Raw genomic sequence first — 25763 nt, 5'->3', positions numbered from 1 at the left:
GCTCCTTTGGCCTGTTCCTGGCTGTTGGATCCATCCTGCCTTTGATCTCTGACCATGCTCCTCACTCTGCTCTCGGTGACAATGGGCAACAGGTCCCCTGCAAGGCTTGGCAGGGCTGGCACTGGGGATCCAGGCAGCCCAGGCAGGCACATCCTGCTTGCTGGCTTGGTGGATGGCTGTGGGTGAGCCAGTGCACCGGGAGCAGGGGGGAGCTCCATGCAGACCTGCTCCAAAGTCGTTTATTGATGGAGCTCCCCGAGGCTCTCCCTTAGCACCACCTCCTCTGTCAAAAGCTCTCAGTGCTGTTGTTCAAGGGCCAGGCACTTCCAGGAGGTGCTGCATCCCTGGGAGTAGGGTCTGCTCAGTCCCAGCCCTCGTGGGTGTGCACAGGGGGACTGCAGGGTGCTGGAGCATCGCCCTTCCCGGGGGGTTGGCAGCTCCGGCCTTGCTGGCACCTGACAGTTATTCAGTGTCAAAACACATGACTGAAACCATTCTTGTTTAATCCTGGATTAGAGCAAGTATTGACCCCTGGTTTTAGGAGATTCCCTGTCTGCCCAGCAGCCCCTGCTGTCTGGGATGCCCAGGACACGAGGAGGTTGCAGTGTGGGAGCTCTTGCCGTGCTGTGATTCCTGGGGCTGGGCCTGGGCTGCCAGTGGTCCTTGTCCCTGCATCTTCTCCTCTCCATAGTCCAGGGATAATGAGCTGCTGCTGGATGTGACAGTCAGTGAGAGGGTGTTCAAGGCTTTCCCATTCCCCCCAAGCCCCCTTGGGGATAGGAAACAGGGCAGGGAGGGGATGTGCACAGAGCAAGGTCTTGCAACAGCAGATGGATGAATCCCAGTTAGTGCCATGGCCCAGGCTGACCCTGTGCCAGCGTGTTCCTGCCTCCAAAGACACCAGTTCACAGAATCCCAGAATAGCTGGGGTTGGAAGGGACCTCTGGAGATCATCCAGTCCAACCCCCTGCCAAGGCAGAGTCACCTGGAGCAGGTGACACAGGAACACATCCAGGTGGGTTTGGGATGTCTCCAGAGAGGGAGACTCCCTGCCCCCCCTGGGCAGCTGTTCCAGTGCTCTACCACCGTCTGTGGTAAGAAGTTCTTCCTCATATTTAGGTGTAACTTGTTGTGTTTTAGTTTATGGCCATTGCTCTTGTCCTGTCACTGGGCACCACTGAACAGTCTGGCACCACCCTCCTGACACCCCCTTTGAGATACTTATGTATTAATGAGATACTTATATACATATATATACATATATATATATACATATATATACATATATACTTGTATGATTTGAGATACTTATATGCATTAATGAGATCCCCTCTCAGTCTTCTCTTGACTAACCAGGCCCAGCTCCCCCAGTCTCTCCTCATAAGAGAGATGCTCCAGACCCCTCATCATTTTTGTGACCTCCACTCTCCTTGTCCTTTGTCCAGGCCATCTGCAGCTTGGCCCACTGTCACCTGCTGGAGGGGTGACAGCCCCCTGCCTGCACAGAAGCTCAGGGAGAGGAAAGGGGAAGCTGGATCTGGGCTGGGGGCAGGATTTGACCTACATCTCTTTGTTAAACCAGGGCCAACTCATCCCACAGCCACTGTGCCATCTTGGTGCTCTGTGCTGGTTTAAAGGTAAAATGGCAGGAGAAATGAACCCAACTCAAAAGAGACCACAAGTCAGAGTTACAATTTAATAAAAAATAATACAATTATATGGACAAGCAATTGGTTTAACCCACAAAACCCAGATGTATAACCCAGCACCCTGGGGCACGAACAGAGTGGTGTTTGTTGGTCCGTGTTGAGTCCCACGTGGTCCCCCTGAGTCCAGAGTAAAAGGGGGGGAAAACCTGTTGGTGAGAGTGCTGGTTGCAGTCTGGTCGAGGTTCTGGTCCTCCTCTGGATCCGAGGAGTGGTACCAGAAGTGCCAAGACCCCAAGATTATACACACTCAGGTTGCAGTGGGAATGCCCAGTACCTCCCCCAGGGTGGGGAGTTCCACAATGGGTGAGATATTTTTGGAATCCTTGGTAGCCCATTAGGAGACATGACCCCTCAGGCTGGGTGTGGAGGTGCTAATGACTCCCTGGAGGGGAGTTAACATCACCCATAACTACAGGCTGAGGAGTCAGGTGTGCTCTGGGCAGCTGCTGCAGATGGTCTATTGTTAACAGTTCCTGGGAAATGGCATGGAGGGTGTAGAATACATAGTTTGGGTTACACCCACACAGTGATGAACTGCTCCCTGCTGCTCTGACTGGGGCATTCTCCCATTTCCCTCTGCCATGGGCTCATTCCTCCTTGCCATCAGAGCTTACTGTGCACTGAGAAAATATTCCTTGGAATGTTTTTGCATCTGGAGCCATAGATCACAGAATCACAGAATACCCTGAGCTGGAAGGGACCCATGAGGACTATCCAGTCCAGCTCCTGGCCTTGCACAGACACCCCAACAATCCCACCCTGTCCCTCAGAGTGTTGTCCAAACTCTCCTGGAGCTCTGGCAGCCTTGGGGCTGTGCCCACTGCCCTGGGGAGCCTGGTCAGTGCCAACCACCCTCTGGGGGAAGAACCTTTCCCTGAGATCCAACCTAAACCTCCATGAAGTGGGATGTTTCCCCTTGGCTCCCTGGGCCTGGAGTGGGGAAGCAGGATATGTTTGGCCCTGTGTGAGCCTTGGGGCAGTGGGGTGGGTGAGCCCTGTCTCCTTCAGCCTCTCCTCTCTCCCCCAGGCCAGCTGAAGTTGTCCATCGAGGTGCGGGGCCGGACGCTGGTGCTGCACGGTGAGTGTCCCCCCGGGAGCATCCCAGAGGGGTCCCAGAGCCAGGGTGGGCTGGTGATGGGGACAGCACTTCCATGGCCTTTCTTCAAGCTCTTTGGAGCTCCATGGCAGCTGTTGGGGACAGCTCTGTGTATAGTGATGTAGAGGCCAAACTGAAATTTCTGGAGACCTTCATTTTGGGGTGAACACTGTGTTTTGCACCCATGTGTATCAATTATTTTTCTTTAATTCCATATGAAGATAAAACAGGCAAATATCATTTGGAAAAGAAAATCTCAAATGCATTGTCTCTCCTGAAACCTCTTTTACTTTGGCCACATTTGCTGGGATTTCCAGACCGTTCTGTTACCTCCAAAGGCTGCAGTTTTTAGCACCAACAATGTTTCTTCAACAAAAGTATTTCCCCTGCACAGGCTGGGGTTGGTGTCCCTCAAGCCATGTCATGTCCCACTGGGGACTCAGTGCAATGCAGCACCTGGGACACTGGTCAGCCCTGGGCAGTCCCAGGGCACTGTCACTGCAGCTTTGATGGTGATCATCAGAGAGGCCAATGGGAGTGTCACAACTTGCTCTTTTCTTTGGGAAAAACCTCTCTGGAAGCCCTAGGGAGCCCAAACTAAGATTGCTTCTGTAGAGAAGGCCGTGTGTGTCCTGCACTCCTGGCACTGAGCTCTTTCTACCAGAGCTTGTCAGGGCTTCAGGGTCATGGTTAAAGAATCAAGGAAAAAGCCAAGAGTTTGAAATGGTCAGAGTAAAAATTCCCTCCCTGTGAACAGAACAGGCTCATTGCTGGCCTGGATTTGGGCTCTCTGAAAGGGGAAAGCAGGACCCTGGGGATCCCAGTGCCCTTGGGGATGACCATGCCTTTGGGGGGGGAAGTCCCCCCTGTCCCAGAGACCTTTGTGGCAGGGAAGGAGGGGATGGAAAAGGAATTCTCTTGAGGAACATCCCACCTTACATTTCAGCCTCTTCCCTTCCTGGGTGGGATGAAAAGGGGACAGGGATGGCCTGAGGTTTGTGAGGCTGCAGGGCCTGGCCTGGTGCAGCCCCTGTGCCTGCTGCCCTTTTTGGCTGTGCAGGCACGTTTGTAAAGGAGAAACTGCATGAAAATGTGGTGGGATTATTTATTTATTTTTTGGTTTTCCCCTCTCCCTCCGAGCTGTGTGTGGGTCTGAGGGTCTGGCACAGGCTCTACCCCAAGTCCCTCCAACTGGAGCAGCCCTAGCATGAGCTGGGGGTGAGTCACTGTCCCGTTCTGCTGCTGACTCCAAAAGAGGGTCTGGGAAGAGGGAAATGGTCCAGCAAAGGGGCAAGGGAGCCTCAAGATTCAGGGCTGCACATGATGGATGCTCAGGATACTCAGTGCAGGCAGGAGGAGGCTGGGGGATGTGGGGTGACCCATCTTGATTCTGCACCCCAACATCTTTAACCCCAAAGCAGGTCTGGCTGGAAGAGGAAGCCCTTGGTGCAGCCTGCCCTGAAGGAACCTTGCAAAATACTTCCTGAAGCCCCAGAGGATCTTGCAGAACCCCTTTCCCCTGGTGCACCGGGGGTTCTGTTTATTAGGAACACAATCTCTGACAGAGGCAAAGTCACTGCTGCCTTGCTGGGCTCATTAGGAGGGAGCTTGGCCTCATTCCAACAGCCCATCCTGTGCCATCCAGACCCTGCTGCCCATCTCCTGCCCCCAGGCAGCCGAGGGGTCCCTGTGCAGGGCCGGGGCTGTGTCAGGATGCGGCTGCTGATGTTTAACTTGATGACACGTTTGGCCCCGGGGTGGGAGCCCAGAGCTGGGGGAAGTCAGGCAGAGGGAATGCAATTTGCCATCCTGATGCTGAACTGCATCTGCTGCTGCCCTCGCCCTCAGGTGCCTGTATTTATAGCAGGGCTGTGCTAGAGCAAAAATGCAGTAACCCCCCTTCCCCTGTCTGGGGGTGCCCAGCGAGGGCAGGGAGCTGGGGAGGCTGCAGGGTGGGAGGAAGGTTTGGCCCCACAAGGAGGGAGCACCCTGTGGAGCAGAGGGCTGTGGAGTGTGAGGATGCCTTCCCTGCTGCTCTGGGATGTGACCATTTCATTTCCTTTCCAGTCATGGAAGCAAAAGGCCTGATGGGCAGCGAGTGCCGTGCGTGTGACTCCTACGTGAAGGTGGGTTCTCCTGGGGCTCTGCTCTGGGAGCTTTGTGCTTTTTGGCATTTTGTGGTTGATTCCTCCAAGCATGCTCTGGGCTGTTTGTCCCTTCCCTTTCCCCCTCTGTCCTGCTCTGGATGAGCACCCCCAGCTTGCAGGGGGGTGGCTGGGCTCTTGCCCAGCGCTGGGTGGCTCATGGGTTTTGTTGGCATAGTGTCTGCATGGAGTGGAAAACTGCAGGACAGGACCCTGCTGAGGGCTGTGTCAGCCATTCACTGCAAGAACATCCCACTGGGTGCCCAGAGACTGGTGGGGATAAATGTTTGGCCAGCACAGTGTGGCTCTGGGCTCTCTCAGAGGTCACCTTGGCAGGCTCCCACCCAGTGAGCTCAGTGCAGGAAACATCAACCCAAAGAGGGGGTGCAAGTCAGAGACCAACCAGCAACACTTGTGTGCACCAGTCCTTGATTTTTCTGCTCTCTTCCTTCCCTCCCCTGCCCTGGGCAGTTGTGTTACACAATTACTTGACAGGCATAAGGGTGAAGTGATCCAAACCACCCCTCAGCACCGGCTCAGCTGGATCTCTGAGGCTCAGCCATCCATGGCAGTGGCTGTGCCAGTCTCCTGCCACGGCAGCAGCAGAGCTGGCAGCTGATGCCAGTGCTTGCTTTGGGAGTGTTAACACACTGCTTGTTTTCCTCCTGAAGATGTCCATCGTGCCAGATGCTGACTGGAAATGCAGGCAAAAGACCAAGACTGTGCCAGACAGCAAAAATCCCGTCTTCCATGAGCACTTTGTTTTGTGAGTATGACAGGGCAGGGGGAGCTCTGCCCGCCCCTCAGTGCCAGGTTCTGAGCCGTGGGCACCCACGTGGCCGCTGTCCCGGGGCTCCCTCTCCGTGCCAAGACCCCGTGTTTGCTTTTGCATTGTGCTCTACAATAAACACTCTTCATGCATGAACAGCTCTGCTGCTGAGATGAGGAGTGACAGACATTATTCTGCTGGTTTTTGTAGCTGAAATGCCTTGAACTTTTGGGCAGAGCTGTGTGGAGGCTCGCAGAGCTGCCAGCACACAGCAGGGTCGGACTTTCTTGCTGGGCAGGAGTTGGGCTCCATTTCCCAGACCTTGCACCTGCAGTAGTGGGGCACCAGTATGAATGAGGAAGGTAAAAGGATTTCCTTAAACTCTAGCATGTCTCTGCATGGGAAAGGAGCTGCATGACTTAGTGTTTTGGTGGAGCTGGCCAGACCTCTGACCCACATGCAGTGTTTAATTTGGCACAGGGTGGTTGTTTCAGAGCATGAACTGTGGCTTGTCCCTTCCATTTACCTGTTGATGTTGGATGTGTGTCTTTCTGCAAGACTATTTTTCCCCTTAAACCACTTGAGGGGTGTCCCCAGTGCCTGCCCAGGAGGGGTCACATCCCTTTGCACTGTCAGGGATGAGTGAATTAGTGCAGCAGTGGCTGTTGGAGGAGGTTGCTGTTTGGGGTGGTGCTGCAGTGCTCTGTGCAGAGACTGGAGGACCTTGCTGGGTGCTCCTGGGGAAGGTCTGTGCTCATGGACTGTCCCCTCTGCTTGTTACAGCCCAGTGCAGGAGGAGGATGAGCAGAAACGTCTCCTGGTCACAGTCTGGAACAGAGAGAGAAATTCCAGGTAGGGGGTTGCCAGCTGCTGTGTGATCTCTGTCAGATGGGGCTGGTGTGGCAGAGAACCTGTCATCTGCTCTGCCACCCACCCTGAGCTCCTGCAGTGCCCTGGGCCTCGAGGGCTGGCCCTGCCCTCAGGGTGCCCTGCAGGAGGGGGACACCAGGGACACCCTGGCCCGGGTCACGCTCGTGGGCAGCTGCTGCTGGTGAGCACCTCCCCATGGACAGGCTGGCAGAGGGCAAATCCTGCCCTTGTCACCTTGCCATTGCTGCTGCTTGGTAGCCACTGGCTGGGCCAGCTTTTAAAACCCCTGCAGCCACTCGTGCCTGCACTGCTGGCCAAAGCCAAGGGGAGCTGGAGCTTGGCCCTGGGCTGGGACCTTCCCTCCCTCTGGGCAATGCAGTGAGGGGAAATCCCAGCACCAGGGGGTCTGGCACCTTGCAGGCTGTGCCAGCTACCTCCTCAGCCCAGCTCCTGCTCCACCAGGCAGGCTGGAGGTGACCAGGGTGCTCTGGCCCAGCCCTCCCTTGCCCTGCTGCAGCTGATCCATGTGGTTACACCAGGCTTGCCCAAAGTATGGAGCTGGAGGCATGTCCTGGGCACTGCCTGGCTCCTGGCATGGGCAGGGATGTTTGTGAAAGGGGGTGGAAGGGGGGATCCGGTGCTTCAACAAGTGTGTGCTGATGGTCCCTGGTTCTCCCACAGACAGAGTGAACTGATTGGCTGCATGAGCTTTGGTGTGAAGTCCCTCCTGTCCCTGGACAAGGTATGTCATGTGTGGGGCTGGGGTCTGGCTCTCTGGGGTCAGTGGGTGGATGCAGTACACCCCAGGAGCAGGAGCAGGCTTCTCCCAGCATGGGAGAAGGTGCTCAGGGAGTTCCCTGGTCCCATTCCCAGCGTGAATGGCCTTTGTGAGACTGGTGTCAGTGTGACTGCTGGGGGCAGGGATGGGGGGGCTGTTAGAGGAGTGATCCTGGGACAGGGGACTGTCACTCCCTTCTGCAGGGACACAGAGCAGAACTGGGGGGGCAGAGAGGTGACCCCAACACGTGCTGCCTGCCCAGTGTCCAGCAGGGCTGCCTGGGGCAGGTGGGGCCAGCCTTTCTCAGCCTGGCCTGGGTCACATCTGACATGTGGTTCTTCCCCCAGAGGGTGGTTGGGCACTGACCAGGCTCCCCAGGGCAGTGGGCACAGCCCCAAGGCTGCCAGAGCTCCAGGAGGGTTTGGATGATCCTCTGGGGCACAGGGTGTGACCCTTGGGGATGGGTCTGTGCAGGGCTGAGGGTTGGACTCGCTGATCCTTGTGGGTCCCTTCCAGCTCAGCACATTCTGTGATTCTGTGATTCCTCCAAGGAGGAATGTGCCCCATTCCCTGTGCTCACCGGCGGTGGGCAGAGGGCAGACTCGGAGGTTTCAGCTGTTCCTGGAGAAATTCTGCGCCGGATTCGCTGTCTCTGCGGGTTTGGTCACGGTGCTGCTGCCCCAGCCTGGCTGCTGCTCGCCAGTACAGCTCTCACGGCAGGTTTTCCTCGGGCAGCCTGTCGGCAAACGGCTCCCAGCCACCCACAAAACGTGGGAATGTTTCATCCCGGGTAGGGATTCTGTGCCTGGACAGCCCTGGTCATTCCTCTGGACAGCAGAATATCTCAGCAAGCTGGAGGGGTTTCATGGAAGTGTTAATACATCACCTGAGCTCACAGAACATCCTGAGCTGGAAGGGACCCCCAAGGACCATCCAGTCCAGGTCCTGGCCCTGCACAGACACCCCAACAATCCCACCCTGTCCCTCAGAGCCTTGTCCAAATGCTTTTGGTTTTTTAGATTTCCCCACCTGGGGTGTGGAAATTCTCTTCGTAGCAGGAGCTATGAAGGAGCTAAAAAAGAGCTGCTGGTGGCAGTGACCTGAGGAGAGGGTGAGAGGTAACTCTGAAATGTGGACAAGTGAGGTGCAGCTTTCTTATGGCAGTGAACATGAGGCAGAACAGCTCTGAACTGCAGCTCCCCCCAGGAGGGGCCTCTGCTCTGGTCATACTTGGCCTCCCCAGAGATGTCCCTTCCCTCTCAGATTTGGGCAGGAGTTTCACAGTGTCCTTGCATGCAGAGCAGGTGGAGTGTCCCTGTGAGAGCACCCACACGTGGCTCTCACAGGGGTGGGAGGAGGCTGCTGGGGGCACGTGGAGCTCCTGGGCCTCAGCAGGGCTGAGATGGGCTGGCCCTGTCCCCTGGGTGCTGCATGATGCTGGATATCCCCCCTCACCCCCCCTTTCCTCAGTTTCCTTGCTGTGGATTCAAAATGCTCACTTTAAACTGGGCCCCTTCCTCTGGGACCTTCTTGCAACCCTGTCTGACTCCTGGGATTGGTCCCCCTGGGAGACAGTGGCAGCTCCCTGGGAGAGGGGTGAGGGATCACCGAGGTCAGCCCTGTCCTCTTGGGTGGGCCAGGGGCAAAGGGATCCCACTGCAGAGCACCTGAGGGCTGCTGTGGGCATCCTCCTGTGGTGACATGGCTGGAGCTGTGTCCTGCCTGTGACACTGCTGCCTGCTGCAGACACCAGAGGGACAGTTTTACTGGAGACCAGCTGTTTTTCTGCACTTTGTCCCCCTCTAAAAAGCTGGAAGCTTGTTGCTTCAGCGATGCTTGATCCCTCCTTGCAGGGAGGTTGGAATTTTGGCTGTTGCTGTGTCCTGGGAGAAGGACTCTGGGCTGTGTGTCTGTGTGTGAGAACCTCTGTGTGCTGTGAGTGCTCCTGGGGCAGCTCCTGCACCGGGACCCTCTGGGGGTGGGGGCTGAGTGAAATGGGGATGAAATCTGCCCCTGCACCCACAGCTTCTTCCCTCCCCCAGGAGATCAGTGGCTGGTACTACCTCCTCGGGGAGGACCTGGGCAGGACCAAGCACCTGAAGGTGGCCATGAGGCGGCTGAAGCAGAGCACAGGTGTGTCTCCCCACAGGAATGTCACAGGGAGTGTTGGCAAGGCTTGGAAGAGGAGTCAGCCTTGTGTCTGACCCCGTGCTGTGTGGAGCAGCCCCAGCCCCACTGCACCCTGTGCCCCCACGGGCACTGCTCACCCTCTGGTGCTCACTGGGCACTGGGATCCCAAAAACTGTTGTGGCTGAGACCCTGCCTGCTTTAGCAGGTTCTGCTTTGCACTTCAACCTCACTCCTGCTTACCTGGGGCTCTGTGGGGACCCCAGCACTCCAGCCATGCCTCTCCCTCTTGCTTGGCCTTTCCTCAGGCTGACTCCTGCCTCAGCTCTGGGGCTGAGTGCTGTGGCCAGGCTCTGTTTGGCTCCTGGGCTCTGCAGGATGATGGGGAGATTTTTCTCCTGCCTTGGTCTCGCTGTGCTGCCAGGGTGTGAGGGGGAGAGGGGCTGGCACAGGACAGGGTGGGACAGCAGTGCCTATCCCTGGTGTGTAAGCACCCTGGAGCTGCCTGGAGGGGATGTGCCCATGTAAAGATCTTACATGGAGTGTGTAGGTGCAGTGTGGAAGGACAGGGATTGTCAGGAGATATGTGCCACCACGCTGATGAGGCCTTTCCCTTTTTTTTATCTTTTATTTTCTATTTCAGAGCCGGTACTGGGAAGTCGGAGTGCAGCTCAGGAGAGCCAGGATGCTGTCACCCTGAAGCAGCTGAAGGTGGGTATGACAGGACTGTGAAGACATGGGGTCAGGAACCTGCATGGGGGGGTTCCAAGGGAGACAAGGGACAGTGTGTTAGTGAGGGTGATGCCAAGGTGAGCTCTGTCAGCTCCCTGTCACACTGTGGCTGTTACAGGCCATTTGTTATCCTGATCCAGCACCAGCTGTGGACGTGGGTGATGGGGTAATACCCCCACACTCCCTATTGCCCCAGGGACCGGTTTTTCCAGTATATTCCCACACAGACACAAGGCACCCGCCTGGGAGCAGTGGGACAGGGCTGGCAGGCTGCCTGCCCACGGCATCATCCCAGGCTGGCTCCGTGTCTCCGGGCGCGTCTGCTCCTCTCCTCCTTCCAGGGCCGTGTGCTCTGGGAAGGGAAAGGCCCGTGGTGGAACCTCGGTGATTTGTAGGAAAGGCAAGGATGGGAAACTGGAACACAAACACGGGGTTTGCATCGGAAATGGGGCTGGGGCGGCCCCGTGATTTATCTGGGCCGGATTCCGCTCTGTGCTTCCCTCAGCTGCGTTTGCAGTTATTTGTTTTACGGCGCAGGGCTGAGCAGGACAAACAAAGCCAGCGCCCCTCTCCTCCCTTCCTCTCCGGCAGTCGCCACGGACTTGAAAGGTGGTGGCTGGGAAGGAAGGCTGATCCTCCTTCCAGCTCCAGCCTGGCAGTGCTGGGACAATGCTCCTGGGGCAGCCCGGGCAGTGCCTCCGATGGCTCCATGCTAGGAGTCCCCTGGGAATGCTGGGGCTTCTGAGCTCCCTCTCCAGCCTCCCCTGTCCCTGCCACTCCATCTGCAGTGTGAGGCAACCCAGGGTTTGAGTTCTCTCGAGCCTTTTCTCCATTTTCCATCCCCATGTAGGAGTGTGGAAGGTGTTTTTTTCCTCCGTCGGAACCCCATCTCCAAGGAATTGGAACCCCATCTCCAAGGAGTTGTGCCTAACTCTGGCAGTGGGGCTGCACGAGGCAGGCTGAGCCCTGCTGTGTGCCCTGCTGGTGGCTGTGCTGAGAGTTTCTCTTGCTCTTTAATTCCCAAATTACACCAGGAGTGCAGTTCAGCTGACCTCTCTGCTTCCCCCTCCGTGACTGTACGAGCACAAAGCCGCGGGGATGTGTGTATCCTCTGGGGCTGTGCTTTCAAAAACAAACTCTGCTTTTTCTTTTTTTATTTTTTTTATAAAAAAACCCCACAAACCTCTTATTCTTTTATGAGTGTGAGTCGCCTCTTTAATGGAGTGAAGCTCCCACAGCCGGTGCCTGTGAAACGCCGCTCAAACATCCTCCGAGTGTTTGTGAGAACGTTGCAATAACAAAGTGCTCCGTGCGGCTGAAGAATGCCACGGGAACAAAAGCCACATCAACAGAGCGGGGACTAGGGAATACTAAATAGTTGACAGGAATTTTAATATGAAACTCTCTCCCTTCCTTGTCAGTGAGGGTTTTCAGGAAGCCTCTGGCTTATCGTGGAGCGGCACACGGCCCAGGCAGGGGCCGGGGAGGTGAAAGGTGGCTTCCTGCCATTCTTCTCCAGAGCTGGGTTCCCATGGGCGGTCATGCCAGTGTGACTGGGGCTCGCTCCACACTCGGGTGATACGAGGAGCTCGGGATCGTGGCTGCTCCGGGGGAACTGGATTTTCATGGGCTGACGGCGGGTTTGGGGTGTCCAGCCATGAACCGCTTCAATGGACTGTGCAAGGTGTGCTCGGAGCGCAGATACAGGCAGGTCTGTGCCCCCAGGGGAGCATCCCTGGGCAGTGGGAGTGTGGGGCTGGGAGCCTTGCAGGAGTTTATGAGTGTCTGTGGCTTCTCTTGCCATTGCTGGGCTCTGTGTGTGCTGCTTCTGGGGTGTCGACTTGCTATCGTTATAATTTATGTATTAAAATATATAATTATATTTAATATAAATATTTAATACAAATGTGTGTAGATATAATTGTATATTGTTATAATTCCCAAATTATAACATTGGGAATATAAGGAAAGCATCTTCAGATGGGTGGCTGTGGCTGATCTTTGCCTGTTGCTGCAGTGGAGAAATGGGGATAGAGGGGTATTTTTATATCTATCTATCTATCTATCTATAAATATATATATCTATATATATATATGTATGTGTGTATATATATATATATACACATATACATAGATACATATGTATATGTATAAGTATGTATGTATCAAAATACATAAATCCAACATGAATATATTTTATTTATATATAAAAATAATATTAAAATACGTAACTCTGATATGGATATATTTTATTTAAATATAAAAATACATTTACTGTGCATGCTGACAGTAGCAGAATTGAGTTGCGAGGTGTTGTCTCAATTTCCCCCTCATCAGAGGAAAGGCAGGCTGCTACGGTCTCTTTTTAAACTGTCTTAGTGTATTTGGGAGCCAACAGCAACTTGCTTTCTGAGGAGTAGCTTGCTGTGCTCTGTAGAAGCTGGTTGCAGTTCTCTCTTGCCTGGTGTGCATTGCCAGGTGCTGGTTTTCCATGTGCATTTTCCAGTCTCCTGCACTTTCAAACAGGTTTTCCCTCTGTGGTCTGGGTCGGGATTCCCAGCTCAGGTTCACTTCTCCCTGCACTCCTGTGCTCATCTTTCAGGTTAAGCTGAAGCTGCTGTGGGAAACAGTGAACACTGGGGATTTCAAAAGCAGCAGTTTAACCTGGAGTGCCCAATTCTTGCCAGGACTTTAGTGACCATCCCGTGCAGGAATGTTGCTCTGCCTGGTATTAATGACAACTGACTCTGGTTTGTGTCTTAGACCCTCTCAAGGCTCTCTTTTGACAATTCCTTTTGCATTTTTGGACAAAGTTTGGGTACAATGAGCCTCTGTGGTGCTGGAGTCTTTCCCCACCTGCCACCCACCCTCCCACCTCCCAGCTCGTGCCAGGTGCTCAGAGTTCTTAGTTCTGTGCACAGCAGTAAAAATGGGCAAAAAATCAGCTGCCTGTGATGGCCGTGGAGGTGGGAACTGAGGAGAAGGAACCATCGGGGAGAAGCTGCTCTTTAGTGGCACAGGGAAGGGGCTCCATTGGTGGGAGACAAGAGCCAGCCAGCTCAGGGAGAAGTGGGAGACCTGGAAGCCCTGGGCTGGGAAGTGCCTGTGGAGTCTCCATGGTGGGAGAGATGCTGGGCTGGCTCCTGAGCTGCTGCAGAGCTCAGATCCTCTGTGCTTGGCACTGGAGGTGGAATCATAGAATACAGAATATCCTGAGCTGGAAGGGATTCACAGGGATCAGTCCTCGTTGGGCTGAGCTGGGAGGTTGGTTCCAAAGTGCAGAGCCACCTCTTTGAGGATCCAACAAACTCCAGAGATAAAAAGACTCAGCATGGTGGGACTGGACCTATGTTTTAATCTTGCCAGGGAAAGCCAGTTTCTCTTTTGAAGCCTGATTTTATGCTGAGCAGGGACAAAGTGCAGGGAAGTTAAAGCTCCCTGCATTTGTGAAGGAGCAAGGAACCAGATCTCCCCCTTGGCTGAATTCCTCATCTCTCTGACTATTTGTTCTCAAAATAATACAGGTCAGATGTTGGATTTTTAATGTTCTTTTCTCTGTCAGTAAAACAAGCATCTTGATCAATGTCTTGGGGGCTAATCAGGTATTTACAGGATCTGTCATGCTGAGCTGCTGCTGGAAGCCAACGTCAAAAAATAAGTATAATTTCATTAATAAGCTCAATGCTCCTTGAATCAGGGGGAGAAATGAGTCTAAGTCAACACAGCATCCATCCTGTCCAAACTCAGCAAGGGAAAACACACTCAGCCCAGGGAGGGGGTGATGCACACAGCCTGGGCCAGCACAGATGCCTCAAGGACAGGAGCTTGCTGAGCCTCACAGTCCCCTCCAGAGCAGAGGAGAACTGCTTGTTCTGTATTATCCAACAGGAAATGAAACATTCAAGTAACTTGCTTACAGGAGTTGTGTTAGAAATCAGAGTCAGAGCCACACTGCCAGGTTTTCCTTCCTAATGGCTTATAAGACCTTTCCTTACACTTGCAAGAGTTGAGAGCAGAGACTTGTGTGTGCTCAACAAACACTCCTTTTGTGGCATTCCATGGATCTTTGGCTGGATTTGGCACTGTTTTTTAGCACCTTTTCTGCCTCCCCTTGGCTGCAGCAGGGAGAGACCCATTGTTTGTGAGGGTCACACAGTGACAGCCCTTCCCCAGGACAGTTCTTTCTCGAAATCCCAGAATCACAGGATGCGCTGAGTTGGAAGGGACCCACAAGGATCAGCGAGTCCAACCCTCAGCCCTGCACAGGCCCATCCCCAAGGGTTACACCCTGTGCCCCAGAGGATCATCCAAACCCTCCTGGAGCTCTGGCAGCCTTGGGGCTGTGCCCACTGCCCTGGGGAGCCTGGTCAGTGCCAACCACCCTCTGGGGGAAGAACCTTTCCCTGAGATCCAACCTGACCCTGCCCTGACACAGCTCCAGCCATTCCCTGGGTGCTGTCCCTGGTCCCCCCAGAGCAGAGCTCAGTCCCTACCCCTCCTCTGCCCCTCCCCAGGGAGCTGGAACTGCCCTGAGCTCTGCCCTCAGTCTCCTCTTCTCCAGCTGAACACCCCAAGTGCCCTCAGTGTCCTCCCCCGGCTTCAAATCAAGGCCCTTCCCCATCCTCGTTGCCTCCTTTGGACACTCTCTAATGGCTTCAGCTCTTCCTGACACTGTGGCAGTTCCTGTGTTCCCCGAGGCTGTGGGGCAGTGGGTGAGGGTGATGGGGGTGCTCCCCCAGCACACAGAGCAGCTGCTCTCCCACTGACCAGGCTCCGGTGTCTCCCTGCAGATCACGATCCCTCGAGGGAGTGATGGCTTTGGTTTCACCATCTGCTGTGACTCCCCAGTCCGTGTGCAGGCCGTGGACTCTGGTAAGAGATCAGATCATGTTTGTCCCTCTTGATTTGAATGAATGACTCTGCTCCTTCTTTGCTTCCCGGAGCACGTTGGGATTCCAAAGCTCCCATGCCTTGCAGGACTCTGGTTCCCTCTGAGGAACTTCACTTAATGAATTCTCTGTTGCCTCTGAAGAGGTCAGAGGCCACTGAGTTAACACTGTCATTATTCTGCCAGGGTTTTGCAGTAATTTGCAGAGATTTTGTTCCCTTCCCTCTCCACCCTCAAAACTGTCCAGTTGGTTTGGAGACCAATGGAAAGTATCTGGGATGGAAGTGGGTCAGAGAGAACACAGAGGGAGCAGGACTGTGGGAACCCTGAGTTGCTGGAGTAGATCCTCTTGCTGTGGATCTGTGGTATGGCCTTGGTGTCTCCACTGTACCATGGTGCTCCCCACTGCACCCCAGGAAACATGGGAAGTTCCTGCAATAGCTCTGGGAGAGCGTTTGTGGCTCTGTCCTGGTGCTCTCTGTGTGTGTGGTGCTGGAAGGTGAAGCTCCAGGTTACCTGGCCCCACTTCATTTCCAGGTGTTAGAGCAACAGATTGGGTTTGGAGGAGTGAGTGGTGCCAGCTGTGAGATGCCTCCAAGCCCCAGGGCCTCTCCCCCTCAAACTCAGCTCCCTGTCCAGCAGGTGACTGGCATTTATCTGCCTCTCACAGGTGGCCCAGCAGAGAAGGCAGGTCTGCAGCAGCTGGACACGGTGCTGCAGCTGAATGAGCAGCCTGTGGAGCACTGGAAATGTGTGGAGCTGGCTCACGAAATCCGGTGAGTATTCACCCAAAACACCAGGGCAGGGCTCTGGGAGAGATGGTTTGAGGGAGCTCAGGGCAGGAGCTTCGAGTGGTTACAGGAAGGAGAAGGCTCTGAGGGATGTAGGACGCTGGAAAAGGATTCCCTGGAGTAGAAGAAAGGATGCAGAGGCTGGGGAGTGCAGGACAGGGGCAGAGGCACAGGGAGGAAGGACTGGCTGAGTGACGTGGGCACCTCACTCCCTTCTGCTCCACCTTTTGTAGGAACTGTCCCACTGAGATCATCCTGCTGGTGTGGAGGCTGGTCCCGCAGGTGAAGGCAGGCCCCGAGGGGATGATCCGCAGGTCCTCCTGCAAGTCCACCTACGACCTGCAGTGCCCCCCGCACAAGCGGGAGAAGAACAGCGCGGGCCCCGCGGCCGAGCAGCGCCGCAGCTGCCACGTCCTGTGCGACAGCAGTGAGGGGCTGCTGCTCAACGGCTGGGACAGGTACACCGAGCTGGGCAAGAGGGGCCAGAACACCCTGCCAGCCCTGTCCCGGGTGCCCTCGGCCGCCGACCAGAACTACATCATCCTGACGCCCCTGAACCCGGGGAGCCAGGTAGGGCTGCGGGTCCCCATGGGCTCTGTGTGCGCTGGGGCCTCTCTGGGCCCCGCTTCAGTCCTACCAGTGTCCTCTCTAAGTGTTTGCAAGGCCGTGTGCCAGCTTTGCAGGCCACTCCTGTGTCCCTTGGTGGAGCTTTCACTGTTTTCCTAAAACATTTCCCCCTGGGACTGTAGAGCTGGGGAGGGGCAGCTCCGATCCCTGTGAGCAGGGACAGGACCCGAGGGAGCAGCTGGAGCTGTGCCAGGGCAGGGTCAGGTTGGATCTCAGGCAAAGGTTCTTCCCCCAGAGGGTGGTTGGCACTGACCAGGCTCCCCAGGGCAGTGGGCACGGCCCCAAGGCTGCCAGAGCTCCAGGAGGGTTTGGATGATCCTCTGGGGCACAGGGGGTGACCCTTGGGGATGGGCCTGTGCAGGGCTGAGAGTTGGACTGGATGATCCTTGTGAGTCCCTTCCAGCTCAGGTTATTCCATGATTCCGTGTGGCCTGCTGTCTCAGGGCTCACTCCTGGGGTATGGGAAGTATATGGGGAGTGTTTCTGCTGCACAGACCACAGTGCAGGTCTCATTTTCTGCTGGCAACGGGGCAAAGAAGTGGTTTTGCCCTCTCTGAGGCGCTTTGGCTTGGCTGGGTTTGGCGTGTTAAAATTTGCAGCTGGTTGTTGTAATTGTCCCTCAGTCCTGCTGCAGGTGACTGTGTCCTGTCTGGGTTGTGTCTTACAGCTGCTGAGGCCTGTCTATCAAGAGGATGACACTACTGGGGGTAAGTTGTCCATGTGCTGGGAATGCTGCTCAGAGCACCCAGCAGATAAGCAGGTCTTTCTGGCACTGTCAAATCCTCGCCTTTAGCCCTGCAATGGGGTCCCTCATGTTTTTAGGACAGCAGCAGAAGCCTGGGGCTTTTGGGTAGGGTCATCTTCCCTCCCTGAGCCCAGAGGGGAGCACCTCCTGGTGAGAAGGTGTGTGGGAGCTCACAGAGGGCTGGTGGTGGGGACTTTCCAACAGGGGCAGGGTGAAAGCACGAAGTGTGAAAGTGCAAACAACTGTGGTTCCCCACATGTGTCTGTGGGCCCATCCATGACGTGTTTCCCTTCTCATTCATGGTGCCTTTTTGGGGGGGTTAATCCCTGCTTTGAGGTTCCCTTCAGTCCTGAGGGAATGAGGGTGGCTCTGACTCAGACTGGCACAAGCAGGAGAGCAGGCTGTTCGGCCAGATTTGGGCAGTACTCATGCCCTGGGCTGCTGCAAGGTCTCTGGCAGTCTCTGGACCAGCTCTCCTCAAAAAAACCTTTGAAACATGAATTCATAGCATAAAACATACTTGTAACAGGTGTGCTGGCTCTTCCTGGAGCACCAGGTGTGGTTGGGCTTGTGGGAAGAGTGGGCTGGGTGTGTGTCAGGGCTGGGCACTGCAGGAATCCAGGTCCATGTGGAAATACCTGTTGTCAGCTCATTGATTTGGGGGTTTGGGGAGGCTGTGCTTGCACCCTGGCCTGTTGGGCTGAGCTGCATGTCCATGGGAGAGCTGAGCTTCTCGTTGGGATCTTGCAGGAGTGTCTGTCCCTCAGCAGTCCCTCTCTGGTGAGGGCACAGCTGGAAAACTTTGTGCTGCCCTTGTGGGGCAGTGTCCTTAGAAAACAAAGTGTGGGGCTGCCAAAGCCATGGTGGGGGTGCTGAGCAGCAGGAGGGAGCAGTGTGGGTCCAAAGTGTGCCCTGGGTGCTCCCAGCCCTGGAGCTCTGCAGCCAGGAGAATTTTCCACACTCAACTGCAAGGGATGTTTTGTTCCATGGATAATTGCAGCTCTTTCCTGCTGATTGTGGATCCTGTGAAAAGATGAGCTGGACTATGGGGCCTTGTTCTTACAGTGGAGTGTGATTTGAAAGACTTGGGCTTCTTCCCATAAGAATTTTTGGACTTTTTATGTATTGGTTTTAGTTATTTAATGTTAAGTCTTCAAAAAGAGGAAGGTGTTAGTTAACCTGGGCAGGGATGAAGTGTGACAGGAGCTGACACTTGGGGCAGGCTGGGTGCAAAGCCAGGACTCGTTCAGGTGATGAATTCCTCTGATAAAGTGAGGTGATTTAGGGACAGGAGGAAAAACAGATCCTGAACAGCCCAGACAGATTGTACCTGCCCTGTGTTGAGCTGTCTCTTGTGCTTTGATTTTATCTGGCAGTGCAACCATGAAAAAGGGAAAAGGGAAAATGTCAGGATTAATGCACTTAGAGGTGGAAACAACCTTTTAGGTCACCAGGCTCCCCCCCTGCAAAGGCAGCTGCTAAAGCCAGCAGTAAACAGCCAGGCTGGCTTCCCACCCCAGTGCTGGCTGGCTCTGCTGCCTTTATCTGAGAGAAAATGCACTATTTCCTAATACTTAATAGAATATGTAATGGTGGGCAGGCTCATTTATTTGCTTTGGACGAGACCTTATCTGCCCTGAGCCATGTTCAGGAGTGTTTTGGCTCATTTCTGCTTGGGAAGGTTCTGGGTATCCCAGAAAAGGGCAGAAAGCTGCTGTGGTGGGAGCAGGAGCTCCTGGCTGGCTGCAGGGAGGGAGGGAGGGAAGGAGGGAGGGAGAGATGCTGGAGGTCTCTGCTGGTAGAGGGAGCTGCAGGAGCTGCTCATACCTGTTCCTGAGACATCCCTGTGGGAGAGAAGCTCCAGCTTCTCACCTGGATGTGTTAAATCCAAGTGGAGGGACTGCAGGACTTGAGCTGGCTCAGTTCATCAGCTTCAGGAGGGAGGGAGGAAGGAAATATTTTGATTTTGATTTGTCAGTGGGGCTTCTTTTGAAAAAGACATGAATTTTTGGTTAGAGAGACGTCCAGTTCCTGTTGGAGTTGTTGTCTGTCAGTTTTAGGACAGAGCACAGGTTGCTGGTGCCCAGCAGGACGTGGTCTGGGGTTAAGGGCTCTGGGAGAACACAGACCTGTCCTGTTTTCTCTCCACAGCAGGGTAAGTCCCTCTGCTGTGGTGATGGAGGTCCATGTATGGCAGTAGAGATGTGCACTGTGGGCCTGGGGACATCAGGCATGGCCAAAACTGTATTTGGGGTCACTAGAGAAAGCTGATGCCCCTGGGCCTGAAGGATTAAAGCCATTAATAGGAAATATTTCACAGCACACCTGAGAGCAGAGCAGCCCCATGGGCAGCAGCTTGGCAGCTCCTCACTGCTTCTGATCCCATGTTTTGGCCCCATCCTGGCTAAATGGGATGGATTTGGGGAGGAAGACACACAAAGCTGTCCTTGGCACAGCAGATCTCCCCCCAAAGCCTCTGGGTGCTCAGGGCCAGCTGTGCCTGCAGGACCAGCTCCCAGGACTGACACTGTCACCTCATCCCTGCTGGGAAAAGGGGAGGTTCAGTCCAGACAAAGCGTCTCCAGAGCTCCCCATGTCCCAGGGCTGGACTGACAATGTCATCTCAGAACCCCAGGCTGGTATGGGTTGGAAAAGACCCTAAAGATCACCCAGTCTCACCCCTGCCATGGGCAGGGACACCTTCCACTAGCCCAGGTTGCTCCAAGCCCCGTCCAACCTGGCCTTGGACACTTCCAGGGATCCAGGGGCAGCCACAGCTTCTCTGGGCAACCTGTGCCAGGGCCTCCCCACCCTCCCAGGGAGGAATTCCTTCTCAATATCTCATCTAACCCTGCCCTCTGGCAGTGGGAAGCCATTCCTTCTTGTCCTGTCCCTCCATCCCTTGTCCCAGGTCCCTCTCCAGCTCTCCTGGAGCCCCTTTAGACACTGGAAGGGGCTCTCAGGTCTCCCTGGATCCTTCTCTTCTCCAGGTAAACCCCCCAGCTCTCCCAGCCTGGCTCCAGAGCAGAGGGACTCCAGCCCTTTTGAGCACCTTTGTTCCAACAGCTTCACATCCTTCTTGTATTGGGGTCCCCAGAACTGGAGGCAACTCTACAGGTGGGGTCTCACAAAAAAGTTGGTGGAAGGTTGCTGGATGTATTCAAAGGCATTCCATCCCTTCCTCCGGGCTGGAGGAAAGGGCTTGGGAATCCTACAGAGCAGCAACTGGGACAGCAGTGGGGCACAGAAGGACTCAGCCCTGCAGCAGCAAGAAGAGAACAAGAATAATTGTTGATGATTATCAGTAATGCAATTAATCACAGGATTATCAATTTCTTGAAAGATTCTGGGCCTGGTTTGACATCCCACCTTGTGTCTCCTGGCCTCTAGTGATGCAGACTGGCAGATGTGGAAGCTGGTGTTGGCTTGTTGGGAAGGGTCACAGCTCTGCTGGACCAGCTGAGGTGGGACTGCAGAGGAAATCTTCCATGTGATCCCTGCTCTCAGTGAGGAGAACAGCTCTGTGCAGGGAACAGGGACAGGCTGAAACACCAGTCAGGCTGCTCGGACTGTTTCCAGCACCAAAATGTGATGCTGAAAAACAGTGGATGGTGTGACAGCCTCATGCACAGTGAGGTCATCCTTTATAAATACACCCCATGTCTGAATAACCATCACATCCCTGGGAGCAGTTTGGAAAGGCATGGACATGAATGTGTTTATAACTTCTGTCCTTTTTCTGACACCTCCAATCTCAGTATCTTGTGATTAACCCACCAGCCAGTGCCCTATGTCATGACATTCCTGTACTCTGCTAACTCCCATGCCCAGAGTTCAGAGCAGTCAAGGCTTGTGTGGATAAAAATGTTCTGATGTTTAAATTTCCAGAGTTTTTCTTCTTCCCCCCCCCCCCCGGATAGTTTTCCCCTCCCTGAAAAGGAGGGTCATAGTTCAGTGGTGCAGGCAGATATTCCCCAATGGTGGGAAGCTCCTCAGTGCTCCTGTGATTCCAAAATATCCGTTTAAAGTCATGTTTGGGTTTGTTCTGTATTTCTTAATTTGTACTTCGCGTGCTGCAGAGGGAGGTGTGTGTATCAGTTCCACATCTCTTCCTCCAAAGCACTGGATCCCAAAGCTGTGCAGGAGTCAGTGTGTGCCCAGAGACAGATCATCACAGAATCACACACTGGTTTGGGCTGGGAGGAATCTTAAACCCATCCAGTCCCACCCATGGGCAGGGGAACTGGATGGGACACCTTCCACTAGCCCAGGTTGCTCCAAGCCCCGTCCAACCTGGCCTTGGACACTTCCAGGGATGGGGCAGCCACAGCTTCTCTGGGCAACCTGTGCCAGGGCCTCCCCACCCTCCCAGGGAAGAATTCCTTCCCAATATCCCATCTAGCCCTGCCCTCTGGCAGTGGGAAGCCATTCCCCCTTGTCCTGTCCCTCCATCCCTTGTCCCAGGTCCCTCTCCAGCTCTCCTGGAGCCCCTTTAGACACTGGAAGGGGCTCTCAGGTCTCCCTGGATCCTTCTCTTCTCCAGGTAAACCCCCCCAACTCTCCCAGCCTGGCTCCAGAGCAGGGGAGCTCCATCCCTTTTGAACACCTTTGTGGCCTCTTTTGGATTTGCTCCAGCAGCTTCACATCCTCCTTGTGTTGGGGACCCCAGAACTGGAGGCAGCTCTGTAGGGGGGTCTCAGGAGGGCAGAGTAGAGGGGGAGAACATTTGGTGGGATGTGCTGGCCTGAGGCAGAGCTTGCTGTGCCTTCCCTGGGGTCTTGTTTGCACGTTCACAGACGTGTCTGTGCTGCTGGTGGGATCCAGGGAACTCCTTGGTGGGATCCAGGGAACTCCTTGGTCCAGCGACTGAGCAGCTCTTGAGCAGAAATGCAAAGGGACATCTCGTTTTGCACAAGGAAAAATGAAATCAGTGCTGTTATTTCATGAATCCCTGGGACACTTTGATAGCAGAGTGATGACTCTTGGCTCCAGCTCTTCCCTGTAGGTTTTCCATGCCCTCCTCCAGCCTGGGAGAGCAGACCCCGAGCTGGCAGCGGGCAGAGCGATGCAGGAGCTCCCTCCTCATTCTGAGTTTCTCTCTGCCTCTGCTGTCCATCCAGGGAATGCTTCTAAAGGGAAATCCCACACGGGGTCTGGGAGGAAATCCAGGCTCATGAAGACTGTGCAGTCCATGAAGAGCTACGGGAACTACCAAAACTGCACCATAGTGAGACCCCACATCCCACACTCCTACGGCACCTACGTGACCCTGGCCCCCAAAGTGCTGGTGTTCCCCATCTTTGTGCAGGTGAGTGCAGCTGGAATGAGGTGTCACTGATGGGATCAGGGCCCAGCAGGGCACGTGGGGTCTAGGCTGCCCTGCAAGGTGGATCTCTTTCCAGCAGTATCTTCCATGAGTGCACGGATCCCTGTTGTGCTCAGCTCTCCTCTGGAGCTGGCTGTGCTGAGCACAGTGCTGGGGACTGTCCCAAAGGGAACTGTGTCCTGCCCAACTGATTCTCTGTTGGAGTTTTTTCCCTTTTCAGCTTTCAGATCTGGTTCTCGATGCTTGCTTCAGTCAGGAGAGGGTGTCCTGGCTTCTGAGCTTCAGCACCCAACTCTGTGACTGCAGATCAATGTGGTTCCTTCCCAAGGGTTCTTTGTGCTGTCAGAGTGTGCAGATGAAGAGGTTTTAGTTTAGCTGGTGGCCAGCACTAAAGTCGTGGACAAGGATGTGTTAGTGTGCAGTTATGGTTTGACAGGGAATTTTCTGCTTCCCCTGTTCCATGAGCTGTTTTCAGAAAACAGCCCTGAATTTGGAGGTAGTGGCTCTAAAATTCCCTCTGTGTCCTTTATCTTGTCCTTTGTATGGCCAGAACCCCAAGAAAACTCATCTAACTCATATGTTTTCATATGTTGCTGATGAATCCCTTTGTCTCTGAGCTGTCAGGGCTCCATCCTCCCCTGGCACCAGCAGTGGCACTGTCACCTCAGCTCACACTGGTGACTTCCTTTGGGCTGAAACCATGGCCTGTGTTTCCTGTCACTCCAGCCTGAGGCAGTGGGTTCCCTGGGGCAGTGTGGGGCTGGGCTGGGGCTGGGGCAGGTTTGTGCTCACCTCCATCCTCCCAGTGGCACCGGGGTGGCCGCTCACGTTGGCACCAGTGTGTTCACCAGCCTTGGCTGGGCGTGCTTTGCCTTTGGTGGGAACACAACTGGCACTTCTGCCTCCTTGCTCCCAAAACTTGTCTTGGATGGAGACTGAGGGGTTTCTGCCACTTCAGGAGCTGGTTTTCACTTGGCACTGTCTCATGCTTCAGGCCCTGTTCCCACTGTCTGTGCTGCTCCTGAGGGTGGTCCCGGGCTGGTTGTGCCGTGTTTGTTCTGCCCTCAGGACACCTGAACCTGTCCCTTCCTCCACCATTCCACAGAAAAGGTGGTGGATGGGGAGCTCTCCGTGGCATGAGAAGGGACTGGAATCTTAAATTTGCTTTAATTTACTGCAAGAATAATCCCTAACATCACAAATATTCGTGTCTGAGGGACGTGAGAACCTGCTGTGCCACCACTGTGGTTGTGTTTCCTGCTGAAAAACACCCGTAAGCACCCCGTGCCTTGCAGAGCAGTCCCTGTACAGAGGCAAGGGCTGGTTGTCTTTTTACAGCTGGGGCTGACGTGGGTGTGAGTGGAAGGCTTTGTTTTCTCGTGTAACTGGACTGCAGACTTCGTGTCCTTGTGACCTCAGTGTGGGGTGGCTTCTCCCTGAATGAGTTACAGCCTGAAGTGAAGACCAAGTGGGTTTGGTGGGTGGAAAGTTATTCTGGCAAACCACACTGTCAGTGGAAGGTTTGACTGTTTCTTTCATTTTCTTTTCTTTTTTTTCCCTCTCAAACACAGCCCCTTGATCTCTGCAACCCAGCCCGGACTCTGCTTCTGTCAGAGGAGCTGCTTCTTCATGAGAGCAGGAACAGGACTACAGAGGTAAGGTTTTCATGCTGTCTGAGCTTTCTAAACCTGCTCTCCTGCAGTCTGATGTAGGAGATTGAACCATAGAATCACAATGGTTTGAGTTGGAAGGGGTCTTAAAGCTTGTCCTGTCCCACCCCCTGCCATGGGCAGGGACACCTTCCACCAGCCCAGGTTGCTCCAAACCCTGTCCAACCTGGCCTTGGACACTTCCAGGGATGGGGCAGCCACAGCTTCTCTGGGCAGCCTGTGCCAGGGCCTCCCCACCCTCCCAGGGAGGAATTCCTTCCCAATATCCCATCTAACCCTGCCCTCTGGCAGTGGGAAGCCATTCCCTCTTGTCCTGTCCCTCCAGTCCCTTGTTCAAAGTCCCTCTCCAGCTCTCCTGGAGCCCCTTTAGGCACTGGATGTGACTTTGAGAAGGGACTGGAAGAGATATCTCATTGCATTGAGAAGGGAAATATTTAATTGTGCAGTAATTATATTAATATGAGACTTGGAAAAGCTTGTAGTCGGTTTATTTTGGGATAAACTAAATAAATATCAAAACTCTTATGTACTAGAAATCAACTTTTGTTCTTGTCTTCCTTTGGGCTCCCAGAGAGGAAACTGCACGTGGCAAATACATGTCAGTGACAGCCCAGCAGACTCAGGAGGAGGGAGCTGAAGGATATTTTGTACCAGTTTAGAGAATCAAAGGACAGAATGGTTCAGGCTGGAAGGGACCACTGGAGGTCATCCAGTCCCATCTCCCTGCTCAGGCAGGATCCCCTGGAACAGTCACTCAGGATTGGGCACAGATGGCTTTGGAACATCCCTAGGGAAGGAGAATCCACAACCCAGAACTAGAACCAGACAGAGAACTTGCTACAGGGGTTTTCTGAAATTTAGTTCCTAAAACAGGTCACATGTCCTGTCCAAATTCCTCTCTTCTTACTTCAGCTCTCCTGCCGTGTTATTGTAGGGCTGTTAAAAATCTGGGGGATCAGTGGAGCTTTGGCTCATGCTGCACCTGTGGTGGGACAACTTTCACCATCCAAACTGTCAGAGTTGGGATGTGTTGATCACAATTGTTGCTGGCTTCACTTGCATTCAACTATAAAGCCTGCAAATCCCTGGGGTCTGGGAGAGAGGAGGCAGCAGCTGGCAGAGCCCACCCATGCATTGCTCACTAGTTTCTTTTGGGGTTGTTTCAGGAATCTCCCCCCTGTACAGAGTAATTTTGGGTTGAATTTAGTTACAGTGAACAATGTGTCATCTTCACAGATCTGCAAAGGAAGTTTTACTTCACTAATCTTAGTTTCTGGGTAACACCTTGTGGGTGGCCAACAGCAGAACCCCAGAGCCACCTCCCATCACTGGCCAGTTCAAACCAGTACAGGAGTGTGTTAAGTGACTCCTCTCTCTCTCTGGTTTTCAATCTGTAATTCATCCCTTGCCTTGACCTGAATCACTTTGTTTTCCCTCTCAAAAAGTACATGAAAGTACATCAAAGTACATGAAGAATTACATGATTGATTA

The 25763-nt window shown here is 54.2% G+C and overlaps 1 protein-coding gene across 3 annotated transcripts in view; it reads left to right on the top strand.

Annotated features, from left to right (window-relative positions):
• RGS3 (regulator of G protein signaling 3) overlaps window positions 1–25763 on the top strand; it is a 93798-nt gene that overhangs the window by 16277 nt on the left and 51758 nt on the right. Inside the window, exons 4-16 of one of the 3 annotated variants that reach the window (XM_027727229.2) lie at window positions 2737–2787; window positions 4873–4931; window positions 5621–5715; window positions 6502–6570; window positions 7270–7330; window positions 9409–9499; window positions 10137–10204; window positions 15016–15097; window positions 15784–15889; window positions 16138–16474; window positions 17199–17238; window positions 22397–22584; window positions 24174–24257. In XM_027727229.2, coding sequence (XP_027583030.2) covers window positions 2737–2787; window positions 4873–4931; window positions 5621–5715; window positions 6502–6570; window positions 7270–7330; window positions 9409–9499; window positions 10137–10204; window positions 15016–15097; window positions 15784–15889; window positions 16138–16474; window positions 17199–17238; window positions 22397–22584; window positions 24174–24257 — 1331 coding nt within the window. Of the gene's footprint in view, window positions 1–2736; window positions 2788–4872; window positions 4932–5620; window positions 5716–5928; window positions 6081–6501; window positions 6571–7269; window positions 7331–9408; window positions 9500–10136; window positions 10205–11656; window positions 11937–15015; window positions 15098–15783; window positions 15890–16137; window positions 16475–17198; window positions 17239–22396; window positions 22585–24173; window positions 24258–25763 lie in introns of those variants that run through there. The other 2 variants (XM_027727230.2, XM_027727231.2) reach the window with 2 other exon arrangements.

This window comes from Pipra filicauda, unplaced genomic scaffold, assembly GCF_003945595.2.
Source record: "Pipra filicauda isolate LSUMZ 115617 unplaced genomic scaffold, ASM394559v2 scaffold333_size800053_pilon, whole genome shotgun sequence".
NCBI lineage: Eukaryota > Metazoa > Chordata > Aves > Passeriformes > Pipridae > Pipra > Pipra filicauda.
The sequence above is the reverse complement of the archived record's forward strand: the minus strand, read 5'-3'. Positions and strand labels throughout refer to the sequence as shown.